This window comes from Liolophura sinensis, chromosome 2, assembly GCF_032854445.1.
Source record: "Liolophura sinensis isolate JHLJ2023 chromosome 2, CUHK_Ljap_v2, whole genome shotgun sequence".
NCBI lineage: Eukaryota > Metazoa > Mollusca > Polyplacophora > Chitonida > Chitonidae > Liolophura > Liolophura sinensis.
Genome location: NC_088296.1, coordinates 16891840 through 16915373, shown reverse-complemented (window position 1 = coordinate 16915373; position 23534 = coordinate 16891840). Strand labels below are relative to the sequence as shown.

Genomic DNA, 23534 nt, shown 5'->3' with positions numbered 1-23534 from the left:
TGTGTGCCTTATTAAATACATGCAAACCACAGACACTATATTGAATTAAGTAAGATCTGCATTTTTAATCAGCTGCAAAAGAAAGGAGAAGTGTTGGTGACCTTTCATATGTGCCATTTACTGTTACAGTATGTCTTAATTGTGCTAAAAAGAAGACATACAGCTATTCACAGGTTACACAAGCATGGTTCGTATGGGGTCTTGAAGTCCTTGGAAAAACTTGGAAATCCTTGAAAAACCTTGAAATTTTTGAAAAACTAGGAAATCCTTGAAAAACCTTGACATTTTTGAAAAACTTGGAAATCCTTGAAAAAACTTGGAAATCCTTGAAAAACTTGGAAATCCTTGAAAAACTTGGAAAGGCTTGGAAGTAGAGACAACAGAATCAGTGTGAACTACTGTGTATAGTAATCTGAGTTTCTTAGAGAAATATTTTTTCCATCATCTTTTAAATTGCTTAATACCCAGTATGATGTGTAAATTATGTGAAAGAATGAAAATTAAACTACTTTAAGGTAATTTTATATGCTATAGCTTGAACATGTGTAGACTTGAACAGATTGTAATTAATTAGCTTGGAAAATATGAATTTTGGGCCTGAATTGATAAGCCTTGGATAAGCCTGTTAATGTGAAATCTCCAAGTTCTAGTAGGGACTTTGTTTTTCCTCTTTACAAATGTACACACATTTCCCATTCAAACTGACATTGCCCCCAAGGTATATGACAGAAGGATGGGCTATGTGTACATTTATGCTGATAGGGGCGATACACTGGAACCAGCAAGCTGGCATACCTTCTAGCACCACAAAGATGGCCACAAAGTTCTTATGATCAAAAATTCAGCATAAATCACGACAGTGTAGACAGTTGACTTCAAAGAGAATAACTATGACCCATGTTGTCTATATTTTCAGGCTGTGTGACATATGTGATTTGGCCGCTGGCATTTTCCGTTCTAACCCATATTTTCAGTCTTTAAGGCTAATACAATCCTAAATGTCGAGCAATTGGCTGTATTTCATCCCCATGGTAATGCTATTTCAGCCCCATGGTAATGGTAATAAAACTAAGCAAACAATAACTGTTTTTGTGGACCTTCATGATGTGCGTAGATTTACTCCAGTGATGTTTGTTATGCATATATGAAAAATGATAGCCTGATGGATTAAGCCAATGTTTTGACAGTTGATATGAATATATTTTGGGAGATACACAAACATTTTTATAGCTTATGTACACAGAATATCCCAACAATGCAGTGATTAGTTGGCTTTCCAAGGAATCTTTAATACACTGTTGCAGGGTGTTCAAAAAGGGCAAATACCAAGCTGTGAACAGTTGTCTGCTGCCATCCCAGTAGCAGGCTGCAGACAGCTGTCTACTGCCATCCCCGTAGCAGGCTGCAGGCAGTTATCTACTGCCATCCCCATGGCAGGCTGCAGGCAGTTGCCTACTGCCATCCCCGTAGCAGGCTACAGGCAGTTGTCTACTGCCATCCCCGTAGCAGGCTGCAGACAGCTGTCTACTGCCATCCCCGTATCAGGCTGCAGGTACATGTAGTTATCTACTGCCATCCCCGTAGCAGGCTGCAGGTACCTGTCGACAGCCATCCATGTAGCCGCCTACTATGAATATTGTTTCTATTTATTTAGTAATCGTGGCGTAATTACTTTCAATTCAGCCTCCTACTTTTGAACTCTGACCTCCTTCTCTAATTCTAAATGAAAGCCCAGCTGAATTAACCTAATGACTACATTTTCTTTGATGGGACAAATGATCACATTGCACACATCGTTGTTCATTAATGAAAATTTTGACGCAGGTTTTGTGTGAACATCAACATGTTTGAAGCATCAGAAATAAAACAAGACTTTTGCAGAAATTGAATTGAATCATAAATTATAGCCATCGTATTATTTGCGCTGGATTTTTTTGCTCAAATTGGACACATATTTGAATACATATGTGGTTTTTTGATTATGCATGCCGGTAAGAATAATTTTTGAGATTGTGTCACTGTATCGTAGACCTTCCAGTCTGAACCCATACCAAAATTATTGATTAAAGTTATAGTACAACATTAGCAGAACGATTTCTATTTGCAACTGAAGCGATTTAAGGTTGATTGTCTAGGCGTAGCTTCACAAAGTCCTCTTTTTCCAGGATACCCGGAACAAAACACGCTCTGGGCTCAAGATTTTGGAATTAACCATTGAACGTTGACTCAAAAGAACTTTGCAAGCATTCATGAGCTGACGATGGCGGGGAATGCCGCCAGCTCTCGTCGCCGCCTAATTAAATCGTGTTATGCTGGAGCTTCCCATGGTGGAAAGCACTAAACTGATTTCGGCCAATCGCGTAATGAAACTATTGAATCTGCGATCTAATGCCAATTTAATTGGGTGAATCGTCCTGTATTTACTCAAGCCTCATGCCAAGATCAGCAATTAGACAATGAGGAGGATGGCTCTTCCATCAAGTATGCTTACTCCTCACGTAATCTGCTGTTACTTTAATCAGTTAATCTGTCTTGCAATGCAGCATGGCCTCCAGCAAGACTAAGCATTAATTTAACCGAACATGATTCAGAGTTTTTTTTTTGTCAGTGACATTTTCTTCAGATTGCATAGCACTCCGATTTCTTTGAACAACTTCGCCAGGAATTTGGAAAAAAAAAAAAGTGGCTATTCCACCTATTTTGGTGTACCCCCCTGGCTCTTTGGCTAAGTATAGAGGGTATAAGTTATATCCACCTGTGATTTTTATCTTTTTTTTTTTTTTTTTTTTTTTTTTTGCTGTTTTCATGTTTCGAAACATTTCATGCCCATAGTATACATGTGAAGGATGATGAACAAGTGAAATCAAACCAATCTATACTCATCAGTAAATCATCTGTGCATGCAAAAAACCACTTTTGCATAATGTACGTGCCTTATTTATCCCTCTTGTAAAAATGGTGTGCAAATTGTAAAATCCTCAAATAATTATAAATAGAACTGATATCTATTCTAAGCAGCAGCATTGTCTCCAGCCAAATCTTAAGATACAACTAAGCACTGACAAACTTCTAAAAAGCAAGTAGTAAAATGATGTGTGAAACAATATTTAAAAGCCAGTTTGCCTTTCAGACTGGTTTAAAACCAGTATAGTAAAATGATATGTGAAATGACCTTTTAAAGGCAGTTTGCCTTTCAGACAGGTTTAAGGCCATTGAAACGAGCTTTTAAAAGCAGTTTGCCTTTCAGACTGGTTTAAAGCCAGTATAGTAAAATGACATGTGAAACGAGCTTTTAAAGGCAGTTTGCCTTTCAGACAGGTTTAAGGCCATTGAAACGAGCTTTTAAAAGCAGTTTGCCTTTCAGACTGGTTTAAAACCAGTATAGTAAAATGATATGTGAAATGACCTTTCAAAGGCAGTTTGCCTTTCAGACAGGTTTAAGGCCAGTGAAACGAGCTTTTAAAGTCAGTTTGCCTTTCAGACTGGTTTAAAGCCAGTACTAAAATGATATGTGAAAGGACCTTTTAAAGGCAGTTTGCCTTTCAGACTGGTATAAAGCCGACTACAACAGCACAATTAGGCATCAAACTGCTATTCTAATACCCTGTATTTAATATCTAGGGTATATGGACATATACGTCGTCTATTTTCATTATTTACTTTGATCTTACATCAACATATTTTTTAACCATGAATTCCTCTTTCGTTTTCCAGGTTCGCACATTGTTTGTCAGTGGTCTGCCTATGGATGCAAAGCCTAGAGAACTGTACCTGTTGTTCAGATCTTACAAGGTAAATAATTTTAATAATTCCCCCCCCCCCTCCCCCCTCTCTCCCCGGAACAAACAAACTCAGAGAGATTCTCATATTTTTTCTGTCTACAGTTTATTAATGTGTGTTACGTCCCATTTTTTAAAATTTTCCCCTCCCAGTTTCAAATGTGAAATCCCCCTTTTTTTCTTCTTCTTGTTTTTCCTTTTGTAAATAAACATCTAATGCATTCTTTTCTGTGCTGCATTTTCATTAATTTGGAGATGTTTCAGTGTATGTAAATAAATAAAGCAGGAGAAAGGAAAAAAAAAATTTGAATGGTGTGTGATGTATGGAAACTTTACTCTGTTCATAGTAACATTTGATTCAGTGCCCAGTGAATAAATCGTGTTGGGCTATTTATTCAAATAGTTGAACAAATTGTGTTGGGCTATTTATTCAAATAGTTGAATAAATCGTGTTGGGCTACAATGTCACCGTAATGTGCTACATAACTTCAGAGATACTTCTGTTTTCGTATGATGATGTCTGTTCATCTGTTCTTCTGTCTGTCGCTGAACTTGACGCAGCACTAGGGTATTTTCTGATCTGCCGGATTTGAACACTCAACCTCATAAGTCATTAGCACTCTAGATAAGGCATTTTTAATAACACATGTACTGTGCATTGCTAAATGTTCTGATTTTTCAAATGGTCTACACCCAAATTCCACTTTACAGGGCTATGAAAACGCGTTATTAAAAGTTATGGGAAAACCAGGCAAAAATAATTGTGTAAGTAAAGAAGGTGTAACTGTTGCCATGACGATGTAGGCAACGATCACTGGTCATCATGGCAATATTGTGTATTGTAGGCGTGACCAATTTCACCACACGTGTGTCAATCACTTGTAAAACATGTCACCGAACCATTGTCTCTATGTTGTAAAACAATCAACCTCATGAATATTCAACATGGTCACATGACTGTTTTTAAATGACATGCATGCAACGATGTCATATCACCTGCACATGCATCACTGTGTGTTTTCTCGTTTCCAGGGCTACGAAGGTTCACTTTTAAAGGTGACCAATAAAAATGGCAAAAACACTTCCGTGAGTACAATGCATATATATGTACTTAGATTGCAGTGGAAGGGGGAAAACTGTTCATCATGATCCACATGTAGACAAAGAAAACTTAATGGTTGTCTGCTTTCGTGAAAGAAATGGTCAAGAGTTTTGGCTTACCAGGGAATGTGGACCACAAATCCCACGACCTAAAATTTGGATCAAAATTTTGCATTTCAAGACAGAAGAGATGTGTACATGTAAGTCTGAGATGTTTGATTTCCGGTGTCATGTTGATGGTTCCAGAGCACTGATGAAAAAAGAGGTCGTTTTTGAAATACTACAAAAAAAAAAAAAAAAGGTCCAGTGCTTTGATAGTCCTCTCTTTTGATACATGAATGTGATTACTCCACCCCAGTTTGTGAGTCATGATGAACAGACTTGCCTTTGAGAATCGTATTTTCGGTTGTTGTTGGTAGATGCATACTTACATTGCAGTAAATTTATCGATTTTGTAAGCAGTTGACAAATTAACCAATTATGTGTTGTGGTTATGAATGTGATATTACCATGTGTAGGGAATTCATTTGATATTGTCCACTGTGAAATGTGACAGTGATTTTTTTTTTTTAAATTACTGACTAAAGAAGATGGAAGCTTGTCTCACACATCCACGTCCCAGACGTGATGAAGTAGTTGAGGGACACTTCTGCTCCTTAAATAATGATTTTCTGGTTCGTCTAATATGCAGCAGATTTGCATTTTTTGTGATTTAAATAATAAAAAAAAAGTTTTAACATGCTACAGAGTGACTTAGAAGATACATGGATGACTTTGCTCTAACAACAAATGATTGATTATGGTTATTTGGACAGTAGCAGTGGGTAACATTAATTTCTACTAATTACATTAAAATCCCGTGGCACCTTAGAGCTGATGCAGGTTAATAATATAAAAAAAGAAAGAATTAGGAGCACTATTATAATTTTTCAGAAGATTTATTAATCCTTATAGATATTAACAAGGTTTTTATTGTGAGCTCATTTCGAACTGGTTTTTAAATCTGTATCAAAGGCAAATCACACTTTATAATGATGTGTTTAAAACATGAAAGGAAAAGAGGGAATTACATAAGTATCAGTTGTAAAATTGAAAATTTATAACACTTTACAATTTGAAAAAAAAATTATTAAATGCAACAAATGTTTTAAGTGTAATTAAGCTAAGTTTTGTAGACAAGGGAAGAGTATTTCAAGTACACTGTTGAGTTATTATTTTTCTTGAATTTATGTGTCAAAACAGACATTTGTATATCAGCAGTCACCCAATAAGGTCATTCCAAGTCAGTAATCAGTGAACAATTTCTGCTCACTTCATATACACCTGATCTGACTTTTCCTTTAACATAAAACATTTCTGGATATTGTTTTTGGTTATTAGTTTGTTTTTGGGTTGTACTTTTCTAAGCATTCCAAAACAACTGTCAAAAATCAATGAAAATGCCATTATCATGCTACCTGCTAATAGAAAAAAAGAGGAAAACACAGCCCACTAAAAAGACTTGAGTGGGCCAGAAGTCTTGTTGTAACAGGTGCTAGACACTGTTTGAATGTTTTGACAGGGGAGAGAACTGGGCACTAGAAATTGACATTGATTTGTTAAGACTTTGACTGGATACAAGAGCTATAAATCAATATTTTAAGCCATTATTAGAGAAATATGACTTGGTAATAAAACTAACGGGCCCTACTCTAAGACTTTGTGTATTTGTTTTTGTTTTTTGTAATACTGACCCCTGCTGTTTTTGTGATACCAGACAAAAAGTTATTATAGCAAGGAGACGTATGTATGTCTACCACTATATATACAGTATAACTTTGTTTTCAAAAACAAAACTTCAGTTATTTAAGTAACATTTTTAACTCTAAAGTGCCTTTAGTTTTGTATTGGGGTTGGGGTAGGAAGCAGGAGCCTGGTGCTATGGAGCTTTGAAGTGATAATAATTACTTTCCTAATTTGTAAGAGCATGGTAGGACCAAAGGAGTGCTAAGAAACCATTAAAATTGTATTAAGGGGGAATTAAAATCATGTGGCAAGGAAGTAAATATAGTACGGTTTATACTGAGCCCTGTTAATCTCAATTATTGTTTGTTTACACTTGTGTCACATTGTTTTGTTTCCTGAAGGAGATTTAGAAATGCATATTTCCTTAAAAAAAAAAAAAAAAAAGCAACTGACACTTGACACAAGTCATAATATCATAGATGTTTTAATAAACTGTTTAACCTCAGTGAAATGTGAAACATCTGAATATGATTCAGTTTTCTTATGTCAACTTTTTTTTTTCTTTCTTAATGATGGTTAGCATATGTACACTGAGTGTGTAGTGTTGCTTAGCAGTACGTTTTAAGTAATACAAAGATCCCTTTAGTTTTTGTTTTCATTATTTGATGGAATCAGTGTATGTCCTGGTGGGTATCCCCCCCCCCCCCCAAAAAAAAAGACAAAATTATCCCAAAAACGGGGAAAATTTGGAAAAGTTGATCAAAAGATATTTCTGGAATTACACTTTTTGTTTTCCTAACTCAATGGCATTAGAACAGTTTTGCAGCCGGTTGATTTTATGGACATGGTTGTAGGCCCGTTGAGGAAGTTGGTGTTTTTTTTTGTTTTTTTTTTTTCAATTGACATATGTCAACTCATCACCTGAGTTTCTTGCAAAGTAAAGAGCACTCTTGATGCCATGGAGACTTGACAGTATTCCCTAGTGAAATTAGGGATGCAATTTGTTACCTGTCTTTAACGAGTTTCTAGGTTGATGCCCCACCTGGTCAGCAGAGTACCAGACTCATTCATCTTGTCCTTCTTATTTACAGCCTGTTGGATTTGTCACCTTTATGTCTCGAGTGGCCGCTGAAGCAGCTAAGCAAGATTTACAGGTAGGAAGTTCTACTTCGAAGTGTCTACTCTGTCACCTGAATGGAATGTCATTAACAAATGTAGTAACAAAAATAAACCTGAGAGTCTGCAATTTCCCAATATGGGGTGGGGGCTATACATATAGGTGGGTGAGCCAGATTTCCAAGCATATAAGACACATCCCATTATGTTGGTGATTGCATCCCTTTTGTTTATGTTTGAGTTTGATTAAAACAGATGAGAACAGGCTTTCAGCCAGCCAGTAGATAATGTCTGCATGCCGTCTCATTTAAGGCAGCTGTAATGAAGTCTCAGACTTAAGGAGGGAAAAGCACATTTTCATCATGTGAGGGACACTCGGCCTTGAGCCACTTAATACAACTTAGGTGGTTAAAAGTAAACATATTGCACTCCGGCCGTAAGTGGGAAGGTCTGACAGCAACCTGTGGATGGTCGTGGGTTTCCCCGGGCTATGCCCGGTTTCCACCCACCATAATGCTGGCCACCGTCGTATAAGCGAAATATTCTTGAGTACGGCGTAAAACACCAATCAAATAAATAAATAAAGTAAACATATTGTGGTTTGGCCGTGTTTCACAGTGCATAAGAAGAAAGATAGTTATATCATGCGACACTTGAGATAATTGGCGAGGGAGTACTTACGTAGCTGCAAAATGAGCTTTGAGCTTTGTGATTTGATAATGACAATGTTATTAATGAACAAATCATTTATGGATGATCAAGAATGTGAGTCTGGATGGCACAAAATTTTCTGTGTGTGAAGTGTGTATGGTTTGGCGTGAAGTAGACATGATATACATGTACATGTGAGTTGGCTGGTGTCAAAAGCGGGACGTAACTACTATGTATATTATTAAATGGCTGACATCTTTATCGGTGTAGTATCGATGAAAAGGACGAAATAAGGGAATGTAATTTGATTGGTGTCAGAAGTGTGATTTGAACAATTTGACTGATGTTTTTGTCAGTGTGGTATGTGCACCAATGAAAAGGACAAATTTTATTTGATGAAATTTCGTAATGGCATTTGCTTCAGACAGAAGCATGATATTTGAATTGTTCGTGTATAGTAATAACTATTTTGTTTTGCTTTTATAGGGAGTGCGTTTTGACCCAGATCTACCTCAAACACTGAGGTTGGAGTTTGCAAAAAGCAACACCAAAGTTCAGAAGCCTAAGCAGCAGTCCCCTCAGCCTGCAGCTCCTCACCCTACGTTTATACACCCCATTACAGGCCGTAAGTCCAAAACAACCAAAGCAAGCAGCCCCACTCCTCCCAACTTCTTCTTATGAAATCACTCAGGTTTGCTAACTTTATAAAAAAATGTAAAATGTGAAAGTGATTCGAAGACTAGAGAATCCTGTCGGTTTAGAAGAAACCATGGTAGATTTTGGATCACAACAGTTAAAATTCTGCCCGGAAGGGCTAACTAACAAAAATCTGAATTAATTTTAGACTTTAGAGATCAGATAATTTGATTAAGACAGGTATGTCAATTCAGAGTAACCTAGCATGGCTGAGTTTTTGAATTGGTCATTCTGGATAGGTGACCATTAGTGCAAGCTGTCATTTAGGAAGAAAGACAAAATGAACAGGATTATGAAAATGACTGAATATTTTTTAATGAGGACGTAAAAATGATTAAGTTTTCGAATGTAAGCTTTTGGGAACAATGTAGGGCCAGTTTTGGACTCAAGTCTTCCTCCATACAGATTTATGAAGAATTCTGTCATTTGGTCTATGAATTAAAACACACTGGTTATTTTGATTACTAACTAACATTGTCTAATGCATCACTTATTCACAAAGCACATCGGTATTTACCTCCCTTTGATAACACAACCACTGCCACCAGTGGGCACTGGCACATTGACATGAACCTGTGCAAGTTGGTGTGCCTTGCTACATGTCTACAGTGGATAGTCCTGTACAGTAACATGAAAAAGCATGTTTCGTGTCTTCGCAGCTACTTTTTGTTTTAAGCAAGCATGTTAAAAACACTCTCGTATAAGCTGTTGACATGTGAGACCATTGTCTTCATGCCGAGTCACGTCATTTCATTGATAAGTTACTTTACAAGCAGGATAACAAATCTGGAAGAAAGCTGAAATGTATTCAGTAACACATATTAAACAACACGCAGACTAGATGACTTGGAGCATAAATTTACAAAATATGCAGTCTTTGGCAGTGAGTTTAGCATGTCTTTTCCTTAAATCTGACTTTTATAGTTTGGAAGACAGTTTGAGAAATTTTCGACACAGAGAGTAAAAGCAGAGCAGTGACGACAGTGTGATAGCAAATTCTGAAATAGGGCTTCAGTTTACCTAGAGTTTTGTTCTGTCTTCTTATGTAAATGTTTAAATAATAGAAAATTTGCCGTCCTCTTCATTCATTAATGAAAAGTAAAAGATGGAATATCTGAGCTTCATGAAATTTGAAGAATGATCCATGGATAAACTGCCTTAGAATTCAAAATTTTTAATGAAAAATTTAATTTATTTAAAAAGTTTATATTTAGGAAGAAGTTGTTAGGGACCTCAAATAATAAAAAAAAAATGAAACTTATTTGTGGAAAATTTTATGAACACCTTTCAAATAATATGACATTTTTGACTTGTAGACAATGCCAATTTCAAAACTAAAATCTATCTGAAACATGTTTTCTTTTACGCGTTCAGAATTCAATATGAGTATATAAAATAGGTAAGGGGTGTAGGGATGAAAAAATTGTAATTTTTGTTCATTACTTTATAAATATACAGATGACCTAAGCGACAGCCAATGGCCTTCATGTCTAATGGTCACTGTTCAATTTCCAGAGGATTTAGCCGGTGCTGCCTTTTTCCCGGGGGCACCTGAAGCCTGGCCCCACCACCCATTTGCCGCGGCGTACCCGGAACTGACGCCCACTACCGCCCTCCACCACCACACCGCACTCCTTCAACACCCGGCACTAGCACAGGTGCCTACCGTCAGGGTCAGTTCTCATGCATTTTATTTACCACCTGTGCTGTAGGTGTATAGCCCACCTGGGATGTTTGTGCCATAACTCACCTCTGCTGTTTGCTGTATATTAAACCCACCTGTGCGTTGGCTCTTCTTTCCTCACCAAGGCATTTATTTGCTGATCTTATTTTCATTTATATGTTTATCACCTTCATTTGTTGATCACCAATACCTGAACGTTCACTGTTTGTCCTCACCTGAAAACTTCCTGTGTATATTCACCAGTGAATTTTGCATTCACCACAACACCTGCTGTTTATCTGTATCTTCACATTTGCTGCTGATCTTCACTTGACCATTTGCTGTATGACTGTACCAGAACATTTGCTGTATGGCTGTACCAGAACATTTGCTGTATGGACTGTACCAGAACATTTGCTGTATGACTGTACCAGAACATTTGCTGTATGGCTGTACCAGAACATTTGTTGTATGGCTGTACCAGAACATTTGCTGTATGCTGTACCAGAACATTTGTTGTATGGCTGTACCAGAACATTTGCTGTATGGCTGTACCAGAACATTTGCTGTATGGCTGTACCAGAACATTTGCTGTATGACTACATTTGCTGTATGACTGTACCAGAACATTTGCTGTATGACTGTACCAGAACATTTGCTGTATGACTGTACCAGAACATTTGCTGTATGACTGTACCTGAACATTTGCTGTATGACTGTACATTTGCTGTATGACTGTACCAGAACATTTGCTGTATGACTGTACATTTGCTGTATGACTGTACCAGAACATTTGCTGTATGACTGTACCAGAACATTTGCTGTATGACTGTACCTGAACATTTGCTGTATGACTGTACCAGAACATTTGCTGTACAGTACAGCCAGATCCTAACCATTAATCCTACACCCATTGTAGGCAGAGGATACGCTGACGGTCGGCCCATGGTCAGCATAGATACGCTGACCATCCATCCTCATATGCATACCATGACACGATCCTCCGGCCATCGTATGCTGACCCCCAGTGACCATCTGCAGACCATTAGCCCATCATCATCATCATCATCATCATCAAATGTTTTAACGCTAAATACAAACCAATTTCCTGTAAACTTTCTTGTCTGGCATGAACATCGTGATGGCTCACAGCATATTTACATGCACACAAATTTCGCAGATGTGTGGCAGAGCATGACTGTGTGTTTGATCAGGGTCCAGCCAGGGCGGGGGTATAATGGGCTTAGGAAACATGGACCATCCGACCAGAGTTGGTATCCGATTGATGGTTGGAATCCGGCTGTACTGTGTATCATTATATATATATGTATATATAATATATATATATATATATATATTGAGGGTTTATCATCACCTAGCTTCTTTTCTAAATTTGTTCTTTAAAATCAATTGTGCTTTTTTCTGTTCATCTGTACATTTATTTTGCTGTCTAACTTAACCTGACATCGATTTCTTCTCTTCTGTGTTTGCCCTCTAAGCACTATAAATAATGCATTGACTTTCTTTTTCCCCCCACTAGTTTTGAAATTTTCATGGTCTTCATCTGTGCCATTGATATATACACTCACTTATGTCATTGGGAGTGCATATTTACTTATATATTCTGTTTCTCCATCTGTGTTTTAGCATTAACTCCATCTCTGTTTTAGCATTAACTCCATCTCTGTTTTAGCATTAACTCCATCTCTGTTTTAGCAGTAACTTCCTCTGCGGTTAAATTTTGTGGATGGTGTTTAATTTGTACTTAGGAGTGTTTTCAATTTGCATGACAGCAATCCGGCTAGTAGGTAGAGGAAATGATGGGGGGGGGGGGGGGGGGGGGGGGGGAGGGGGTTGGCTGGTGCAGCAGCCTTAGCTCACTAACTGATAAATCTCATAACTGAAAGGTCTGCCAGCAACCTGCGGATGGTCGTTTTGTCTTTCCCCGGGCTCTGCTCAGTTTTCACCCACCATAATGCTGGCTGTCGTCGTACAAGTGAAATATTCTTGAGTACGCCGTAAAACACCAATCAAATAAATAAATAAACTAAATCATAACTGAAAGCTGCTACTGAGTGCTGGATTTGAACTTGCAGTTTCATTGTTCGAACACCCGACAGTTTCAGGGAGTCAGCATTTTTTAGCGTCTGAGCCAGCTATGATTCCTCCACAAACATTCAGTTATGGGAAAATTCTGTCAACAAGAATTCATCACTTTCTGTAAAATGTAAAGACTGATAAAAGTTTGGTGTCAGGAGTGGGATGCACTTTTCCAGGGCTACTACAGTTTTTCATATCGCCTTGAGAGATCTCTTAGGTCTGTTCCACATTTATTATCTCCCCTTTTTGGTAATGCACTCCTTTGCTCACATCTTGTCAATATAGCACGCAGATGTGAATTATTAGTTAAAGAATCGAAGAGTTTAGATACACGGTCGCATCCCCAGAAGTTACCTGTAGATTTGCTGTCTGAGTTAATGTCGGCCATTGCAAAGCCTTGCGATTTGCAGGTTTTTTTACTCATAACAAAATGTCCTACTCTTGAAAAGTGTCCTTAGTCGTGAAATGTACATCCTGCCCAAAATCCAAACCTCAGTTATTCCCAGCTAACTTTCCGCACATTTGAAGACTGCCCAGTAAACTTTTGCATATGTTTTGTCTGTATACCTGTTGAATATAACACATTGTACCTCTCCCTGCCCTGGCAAACCTACCTAGATTGTCATGCAGACAAACCACTTTGCTACAGCAATAAACAATAAATAAAAAAACAATAAACAATAATAAAGCAAATAAACAAGAATCGGCTCATTTTGCTGAAGCGTCGTTTTTGCTGAAACTGACGGAATCTTGACATCCAAGCTTTTGATAGGAGGGTTATCAGGTACCTGGTGAAGGACGGTGATTTTACCGAGACGTTATTTTCATATCCTCCACCAGACCATACAACTTGAGTAAGGTGTCATAAGCAGATTGTATTAAAAATGATATTACTTTGTTTTTTATATCCCCTGCAAAAACCAATTAAGGTCGCACCACAATATGGATGCAATATTGCAAGAGTGTTTGCTAAGCCAAACAAATCATTCATTCATTTTGTCCTCCTACCTAAAAGTAGAGGCTCCGCTTCGGGAATGGTAGATCCAGGGTCAATCCTGGGTCGAGTCACACGTAAAACTTTACAAGAGAAAGTTGTAACTTCCTCACTTGGTGTTCAGCATGAAAGGGAAGTGCAACGATTGGTTGACCCGTATCAGTATAATGGCTCGGGCCGGTGCAGCTTACTTGCCTTCGTAAAGGTGTCTCAGTGAAGCAGCACTAGATAAAACAGCGATGGAAATCCATCCTGCAACAAAGAGGATTACATGCACTCTAAGGATTCCTTCATCATCATATGACTGAAAAATTGTTAAGTACAACGTTAAACCCGAGCACTCACTCACTCACTCCTACTTTATATGTTTTAACTCTGTTTCTTACATTCTTGTAGGTGTTCATCACTGTTTGTAAGATGAAGTTCCATGAACCAGGCTTTGACTCCTCAGTCATTTTCCATATCATACTTTCATAAACTGTTTTCTGTAGATGTTTTGTACATCTGATCTGCTTTTGTGCATTACTAATTGTCTCGACTCTGAAGTCCTCATGTTTGTTTCATTACTAATTGTCTCGACTCTGAAGTCCTCATGTTTGTTTCATTACAAAATATCATTATTTACTGCTTTATTGCCACATTTGTCATGTCTTTCTCATAGAAAAATTTTATGTCCTGCCTGTGATTTTGTGTTATAGTATAAAAATAAAATAATAACGTGTTGTATTTTAAGAGAATTTTTTTATTTATAACTGCCTACCCTGAACTGGCGATACCAAATGTAACCATGGTATTCACAAAACCCAGATATGTGTGATTGGTTGACTTTGCTTGAATGTTCATGTATCATTTTATAGCAAACTCAGCACACTGTTAGCAGAATTCCTGGGAAAACTCTGTCATAAACTTTCAACATTTTTTCTTGACAACGTAACAAAATACTAACGAGTTTTATCTGCGTCTAATTTTCCTGCTCTCTGCCAAAACTGGACAAGCCAGAATAAACAGTAAAATTTATGGCTGCTTCGAATTTATCTCATTTTTAAACTCGTATTAAAAATTACATTTATGACATTTTATCACCTGAAGAAAGGGTTGTGAAATACAGTTTCGGCAGCATGAATACTGCATGTCTCTAGCATCACAGAGCTTTTATGTGGTGTTTTCTCTCTTCCCAGGAGCAGCCTGAGATGGGCTCAATATCACGTGCCATCGTATCTCACAGGACTGCGGGTAAGCTGGCACTTTCTTCACTTCGCTATTTTTCTTGGGTATTTTTATCTATCTTCATTCTGCCTGCGTTTAGAGAAAATTATTGGCTTGTGCTTTATATCTTGGTGAAATAATATTTTCTTGTGGTATTAATTGATGATAAAGAATTAAATACAGCCAGTAAATAACTCTCTGCTCATGCTTTGGTGTCAGAAGTGTTGGACACTTCTGACACTTATTTTAAGATTTTGTTTCCTTGTTTATAATGTGGGACATCTGGTTTTTTGTTTTTTCAAATTTTTATCTGAATTATGGGGTTTTTATTCTTCATTGTTTTTGCAAAAAGTAAGCTTCTCTTTATATGACTGAAACATTGTTAAGTACGACGTTAAACCCTAAGCACTCACTCACTCACTTTCTCACTCGGTTTGAGGTAGATGAGGATTTGTGGAGGGACTATTGTAGATTCCTAATCCTTTCAGCTGTTGCGCACACCCAATGTTATAAAAAGCCAGAAATTGAAACACAGTTACTTTCGAAACTTATTATCGTACTGACCGCTTTTAATATACACATGCTTGTTTAAATGTTGAAAGTTCAGGTGACCTTTACAAAAAACCTTCATAGTCATGTTAGAATTTTGAGGGGTATCTGTTTTGTATATATATATATATATATATATATATATTTGTCACTCATGGCGCACTCACTGCACTCCAGTTCACCACTTTTGACCATGCACCAGCCAGCCAATCAGCTTCAGGTGACAGTAGATTGTAGATGGCTGTACACAGCTAATTACTATGCTGAACTTAGACAATAATGGCCAGGAAAATCCTTTCTTTTCTCTCAATGTTTTATTTGTTATAATCTTTTCATTATGTAGTCCAATAAAGGATGTGAGGAGATTAATATATCTATGTGCGTTTACTTTGTACAGTGTCTGGCCTCTTTGTCAAGAATAATCTTATGATCAGGGTATCAGGGTTCTCCTATGACTGGTGCTGGTAAACAGAAACAAACAGCTGAGATGCATTTGGGATTTTGTCTTTCATAAACCTTATTTTATGGGTTTAATCACCTGCATTCCGTCAGCCACAGTTTCACGCAAACTTGTGATTGGTGTCAGAAGTGGGATTATAGTTTGCTTTTCCATTAGTGGTTTTGGTTCTTGGAAAGTGGTTAAAGAAGAGGGGCGGTGATGATTTAATTATCCATATTTTGGTTGAATGAATGTCTTGAGGTGAAACTTGTGAAATTAGACAGATACCAATAATTAAAAATAAATTAGTGGTAGATATTGATATAACATAATTATCCTCCTATGCAGACAAAGGTTTTTTCCAGTGTTGCTCATGAATCAGTTCCATTTTGTGATAATAATAAAGAAACATTGTTATGACAATCACCAGGACTTCAAGAAAAATTTCTGTGGATGGGTTTCCTTAAGTTATAAAATGGTACAATTTAGGGAAATTTTTGAATGTCGATATGATTTTAGCTTAAAAGTTACTCTTCAGATACTGTGGGACCTGTTGGTACAGTTCTTTGGAAGCTGGATTTTCTTGTTTTAATATGCCACGTGAGTGGTGTTTAAGGATGCTCTGTCAATACCCAGTGTGTAGCTTGTGTGTTTTCAATGTCAATATATACAGTGTGTCATCTGGTGGTATTTGTAAAGGGGCACCATGCCAGTATTCAGTTTAGCTCAAGGATGTACACTGTCTTTATCTGATGTGTAGCCGGGTGTTTGCAGAACACTTGATCAATGTTCAATGTGTATTCTGATTAGTTGTAGATAAGAAATTCATTGTTCATATATACTGTGTTATCTGGCTGGTTGTTTTGAGTATCTGCGGTGTACTCCGGTTGTAGATATGGAATTCATTGTCCACATTGTTGTATTTGAGTATCTATACTGTACTCCGGTTGTAGAAAAGAATTCATTGTCCCTATACTCAGATTTTAGTACAGGTGCATATAAGGAATATCCCGTTGGTATTATGTGTGTAGCAGGGCTGTGGTACTTGAAGTGCTGGTACTTTGTTAGCATCTGATCCTCGTTAATATGTTCAGCGTAAAGGTACACAATGTATCACTTTTGTTATTACTGTTTTATTTTTGCTTTTGCATAACACTAATCTGTTCATAGTGTGGCATTTTGGCACCTAGCTGTACGTAGACTTAGAAGCTATATATAACTCTGTGTGTATTCTGTTTCTACACTTATCCCGTCACAGGTACACCCAACGTTACTTGCCCACCCAACTGCCGCTGGCATGACGCACGCAATCACTCCCGCACCGCCCCACGTGGCCACCAGCCCGATACTAGGGAGCCCAATAAGCAGCACCAGCACGCCCCCTAGTGTCCCAGGGGCACATAACTCTCCTTGCTCAACACTATTCGTGGCCAACCTAGGCCAGTTCTCATCTGAGCAGGAGCTGAAAGATATTTTCAAGACGTAAGTACTTCTACCTGACTTAGTGACTGGTCTGATGTGGTGGTCTGAAGTTTCATTATGGCTCCTATAGGTCAAACATACCTGTGGCTTCAATTTCACCTTAATTTCACCTTAATTTCACCTTAGTCACTCCACTCTGCTCACTGTCACTGCTTATAGCATACGCATGCTGGTTCACTCACATTTTGTCTGCCCGTTCTCTAAAAGTTTTCTGTTTTTTGAGGTTTAAATCAAAAATTTTGAAATATTTTTTTCCTGTTAAGTTTATTGCTCCTGTAGTTGGAGAAGTAATTTTTTGGTTTTAAATTTGTACACTGAGCCGTTTCTAGCAGGTAGTAAACAGATTAGATAAGAATCATCTTTCAACATTTTGACAGGAGGGTTAGTTCAAAACATGACTTACAAAGCAGTGGTCTTATTTTAGTGAAACACCACAATGGCAGAGACAACTGTTGAAGTTTTGTTTGATTTGATTAATTGTTTTGTGGATAAACTGAAAAAAATGTTTAATGGGGTAGATTTCAAACAAGAATAAGCCTGGAACATTTAAAAGCCCGGAAAATTTTAAAGCCCTGAAAACGTTGAGTATTTTTTTTTTTCAAAAACACGTGAGTGTGAAATGCCAAAAATGTGTGGCTATGAAACCAAATTTACCAATCAAACTCACCTGCACCGAAATTCACGACCCATTGGTTGAGACCATGTTTGCAGGAAATAGTTTTTATGAATGCTCTTAAGCACATCAGACAAAGTTGAGCTTCAGGACTATGGGCAGAGTGCAATTGCCCACATATTCACTCAACCACTTCTTCACTCACTGACTAATACGAACTACACTGGTTCCATGGGCCGACTTATTTCTTCTAGATCCACCGTGTAGGTTGTCTCCCCCTGACATGTAGAGTTATCTGCTCTTCTTCCAGATTTCCCGGTTTTAGCAGAATCCGCATGAACAGCAAAGGGGGATCCCCAGTGGCTTTTGTAGAGTTTCAGGTAGGTCAAAGGTCGCAGCAACCCCTGGCCATGGCAATGTCTTCTGTGTGTAAAGTCACTTCATATAGCACCAGCTTTTGGACTTTTCATTTTAACTAGAGCAGAAGGGGACGATTTTAAGATGGGAAGACCAAATGAAGAGACAGATAGACTGACGATTGAACAGGTGTATTTTAATGATTGGTTGCAGAACCACAGGGATGCTAATTATGTAAAGAGTTAATGAGCTGACCAATAAGGAAGGGGGTGGGGGGGGGGGGGGCATTTTTATGTAAAATGCTGAAGAATGTCTCTTGCACAACTGAAGGAGCCTGATGATTATCAAATGTTGTCACTCCCTAGCCTTGGGATGTAGAAACAAACAGATTACTTAATTGTCCATGTGTACTGGACCATGACCATGGTGCCAGGCAACAAGGCAGGCCTAACGAAATATCTGCAGAATGGCACTATGTTGAAGCTCATTGGGTAAACTGTATATAGCTTGTCTTAAACATACAGACATGCTGGCAGACTGGTAACAGCAGCATTAAGACTGCTGGCAACAGTGTTGCATCCACAGAAAATAGTGTGACAGCCACTGGCAATAGCTTAACATCCACTGGCAATAGTGTGACATTCACTGGTAGTAGTATGATATCTACTGCCGATTGTGTGATATCCACAGAAAACAGTGTTTGATTCACTGACAAAAGTTTTGCATTCTCTGATAATAGTATTGCATTCACTGTCAATAGCATTGCAGCTACTGGCAATATTGTGATATCCACTGACAATATTGTGATATCCACTGGTAGTAGTGTTGCATCCACTGGCCGTAGTGTTGCAGCTACTGGCAATATTGAGATATCCACTGACAGTAGTGTGATATCCACTGACAATATTGTGATATCCACTGGTAGTAGTGTTGCATCCACTGGCCGTAGTGTTGCAGCTACTGGCAGTATTGAGATATCCACTGACAGTAGTGTGATATCCACTGACAATATTGTGATATCCACTGGTAGTAGTGTTGCATCCACTGGCAAGAACAGTTTTATGCGGTGTTGCACCCACTGACATCAGGGTGTAATCTTCTGATAACAGTCTCGCATCCACCATCAGCTGCGTAGCATCTATCCACTGACAGCACTGTTGGAACCACTCCTCTGAGGTCACTGGTTGGAAACCCATAGGGGTTTCAGCCAATTTCAGCACTAGAATCGGTGCTGTATTCAGAAAACATGGTCCCTAATCATGATCATATCGTCACAGCATGTGTAAAGTTGGATGACATACAAACCTATTCGCTACAGGGAAAAATATGGTAAGGTGTGGAAAGAATGATTTGATTTGTGGATTTGAGTGGATTTGGTGAGATTCCATCTTGTGCGATGCACCTGTAAGATTAGTTGACAAAACGTACCATGACGTACCAAAACGTACCATGACCATGGTGCCAGGCAACAAGGCAGGCCTAACGAAATATCTGCAGAATGGCACTATGTTGAAGCTCATTGGGTAAACTGTATATAGCTTGTCTTAAACATACAGACATGCTGGCAGACTGGTAACAGCAGCATTAAGACTGCTGGCAACAGTGTTGCATCCACAGAAAATAGTGTGACAGCCACTGGCAATAGCTTAACATCCACTGGCAATAGTGTGACATTCACTGGTAGTAGTATGATATCTACTGCCGATTGTGTGATATCCACAGAAAACAGTGTTTGATTCACTGACAAAAGTTTTGCATTCTCTGATAATAGTATTGCATTCACTGTCAATAGCATTGCAGCTACTGGCAATATTGTGATATCCACTGACAATATTGTGATATCCACTGGTAGTAGTGTTGCATCCACTGGCCGTAGTGTTGCAGCTACTGGCAATATTGAGATATCCACTGACAGTAGTGTGATATCCACTGACAATATTGTGATATCCACTGGTAGTAGTGTTGCATCCACTGGCCGTAGTGTTGCAGCTACTGGCAGTATTGAGATATCCACTGACAGTAGTGTGATATCCACTGACAATATTGTGATATCCACTGGTAGTAGTGTTGCATCCACTGGCAAGAACAGTTTTATGCGGTGTTGCACCCACTGACATCAGGGTGTAATCTTCTGATAACAGTCTCGCATCCACCATCAGCTGCGTAGCATCTATCCACTGACAGCACTGTTGGAACCACTCCTCTGAGGTCACTGGTTGGAAACCCATAGGGGTTTCAGCCAATTTCAGCACTAGAATCGGTGCTGTATTCAGAAAACATGGTCCCTAATCATGATCATATCGTCACAGCATGTGTAAAGTTGGATGACATACAAACCTATTCGCTACAGGGAAAAATATGGTAAGGTGTGGAAAGAATGATTTGATTTGTGGATTTGAGTGGATTTGGTGAGATTCCATCTTGTGCGATGCACCTGTAAGATTAGTTGACAAAACGTACAGCTCCGCAGATAGTGACACAGAATTTCCGAAAGACTTCCGAAGACAAAGACGAGGACAAAGTTTGTAGTCTGCGCATGTTTTACACACAACACTTTACCTCTTTCTTGTAATGTGTGAATGCAAGCATTAGTATTAGCTGGCAAGAAGTGCAAATGGGGGATTCAAAATTTTTAAAAAAGCCATAGGAAGACATAGGGTAAACATTTCAAATAACTCAATAAATACATCGGCAAGATGAACAATTCTTTTAATTGTTTTGCAAATAAATTTAAATGATTTTAAGAAAAGGCATGGTCACCTTAGTGTCAAATGTAAATTGCCACAGGCATGTTCTAAAAGCTGTCTTCTTTTGTGTGTGACTTGTTTAAATATTAACTGAGTTGAAGGAATCAAAAAAAGGCCCACTTACAAGTAACCTTGTATACCAACACACTAAATATACCCAGTATCAAGTATTGTTTAGGTAGGGGCATAAATATAAGCCTAAGTTTGATTTTATTTACTTATTTATATTTTTTTTTCGCTCTTACAAACCAGGACGTTTTGCAAGCAACCGAAGCTATGAATAGACTACAAGGCTTTGTACTATTGTCATCTGAAAGAGGGCTTAGGATTGAATATGCCAAAAACAGGATGGGTGAAATAGGGAGTCCAACCACAGTGCTTTGACTTCAACAAGTAAGGTTTGCCTCCCCTCGTTAGCTCTCCTGTCAGTGGTGGCTGGAATAGTCCGTGTCACTCTCACTGCACCAGGCACCTAATTTGCCAGCACTCAGCATATGGCATGTCTTACCACCTAGGAGAGTCCTGTTGGCACTGGCTTGGCAGGTTTACCTTTGAAGCATGATCATTCTCCTCCAACATGTGGCTGTTTTCATCACTTCTCTCATACATAGCCTTCTCTTGTGTCACCAAATTTTATGTTCACTTTTTAAGTTGATAGTAAATTGATTTTTTTCCCTTAGCCTGAATGAAGTAGTTTTCACTTGTTCCACGTCATGGTTAAATTGCAAAACCATCTTGCCTTTGTGAAACAGATTATATTATGTTATTGCAAAACTTTCCTAAGACAGTGTGATAAAGGTTAATTGATACTGCCCCATGACTCTCTCTGTATTCCACATAAAAGTTAAATTATTGTGGATGGCATCACCACTTTCATGACAGGTCATAAGTCAGAAAGCAAATTTCTGGGCAAGTTAAAAGTGTTCATTTAAAGAAAAAAAACAGTAAGTTTCTGTAAAGGTATAGAATTACAAATGCGTAAATATTATTTTAATTAACTAAAATTATATATGTATATATATATATTTTTTTTTTTTCTGCCTCTTTTTTCAGCCCGGATCAAGGGAGATTACTCTAGATGGACAATCTTCAGCCATAGCTTCTGTTTTCTAGGATGGATTCGTTTTCAGCATAAATAGATGTGTTAGTTGAGTAGCAATAAGTGTGATTGTCCCTGCTCTTACGCAGGCCAAACTTAAAGATGTGGACAAGTTTGATCTTGGGCAGGAAAATTGAGACAGACAGACAGACGTCCTGGCAATATGCCATGTGTCTGTTGTTGTTGTTCTGTTTTTTTTTTCTATGTTTGGGACAAAGTATCCACTATATATATATATATATATATATATATATATATATATATATATATATATATATATATAATGCATGGATTAAGTTGCCCTTCATATGAATAATCTTTAGATAAAATAATCTTTGTTGTGATGATAAAATTGTGTATTTAAATAAGTTGTAGCGTATATCTCTCAGAGGAGAAAAACGTCAGTATAAGATAATGTTAAATATTTATATGAAAAGTTGTGATTTTTTCCCTGTAATATGTAGAGTAGACCTAGGTCATGTGATCATTCAAGTGAAATGGAATGGTCGCGCCTTTATATGCAATCCGACAGTAAATATTTGCAGCAGTGGAGAGCAAATACTTCGCTGTTTTGCGTCTCATGTCATTTTCATGTTGAAGAATTCTTTTTTTTTTTCTTTTCCTTTTTTTCCCCCTCATTTTATACAAAAATCAGAGATGTGTTGATGATAGTTTATATTGATATAACTCAAAATTGACTCCAATATCACCAGGTCTTTCTGTGATGTCCGTATTTCACAGCCCATTGCCCTTTCCCCTTGTCTTGTGCTCTGTGCCAATTGGTTGATCTTTTGTCTACACTCTACTTTGATTGGTTAATCTCTCATCCCTCTCCGTCCAATCCGAAGTTTGGGTGCCATGATGACCATGTGATGCAGACAGCTAGTTAACTCGCTGCCCACTCTCAAACTGAATATCGAAGGAAAACGAAAACACTAAAGGTTGTTTATCATTATCTATAAATTGTGAAAAATGTTGCGAATATGTATTTGATTTCTTTGTACATGTATTTGTGAAATTCTAGATTGTTGGCTCTTGTCTATTATGTATATATCAACAATGGTTGCTATAGTGACCAGTATATTGTTTATTCTAAATCATTCTAAGCATAGTTATTTATAGAGCCTACATATCGCGTAATTAGCATATCTTCATGTGGGTGTGGATAATCCACCAAATTTTGTTGTGAAATAGTATAGAAATTTTATAATCTGTAT

General features: G+C 37.9%; 1 protein-coding gene across 1 annotated transcript in view; it reads left to right on the top strand.

The window, feature by feature from the left end:
* The window catches only part of LOC135462946 (U1 small nuclear ribonucleoprotein A-like), a 123938-nt gene extending 101498 nt beyond the window's left edge, over window positions 1-22440 (top strand). The window contains exons 2-11 of the mRNA XM_064740268.1: window positions 3715-3792; window positions 4812-4865; window positions 7697-7759; window positions 8859-8997; window positions 10584-10735; window positions 14559-14615; window positions 17278-17501; window positions 18425-18494; window positions 21471-21611; window positions 22272-22440. Coding sequence (XP_064596338.1) covers window positions 3715-3792; window positions 4812-4865; window positions 7697-7759; window positions 8859-8997; window positions 10584-10735; window positions 14559-14615; window positions 17278-17501; window positions 18425-18494; window positions 21471-21602 — 969 coding nt within the window. The 3' untranslated portion in view covers window positions 21603-21611; window positions 22272-22440. The remainder of the gene's footprint in view (window positions 1-3714; window positions 3793-4811; window positions 4866-7696; window positions 7760-8858; window positions 8998-10583; window positions 10736-14558; window positions 14616-17277; window positions 17502-18424; window positions 18495-21470; window positions 21612-22271) is intronic.
* The last annotated feature ends 1094 nt before the right edge of the window (window positions 22441-23534 follow it).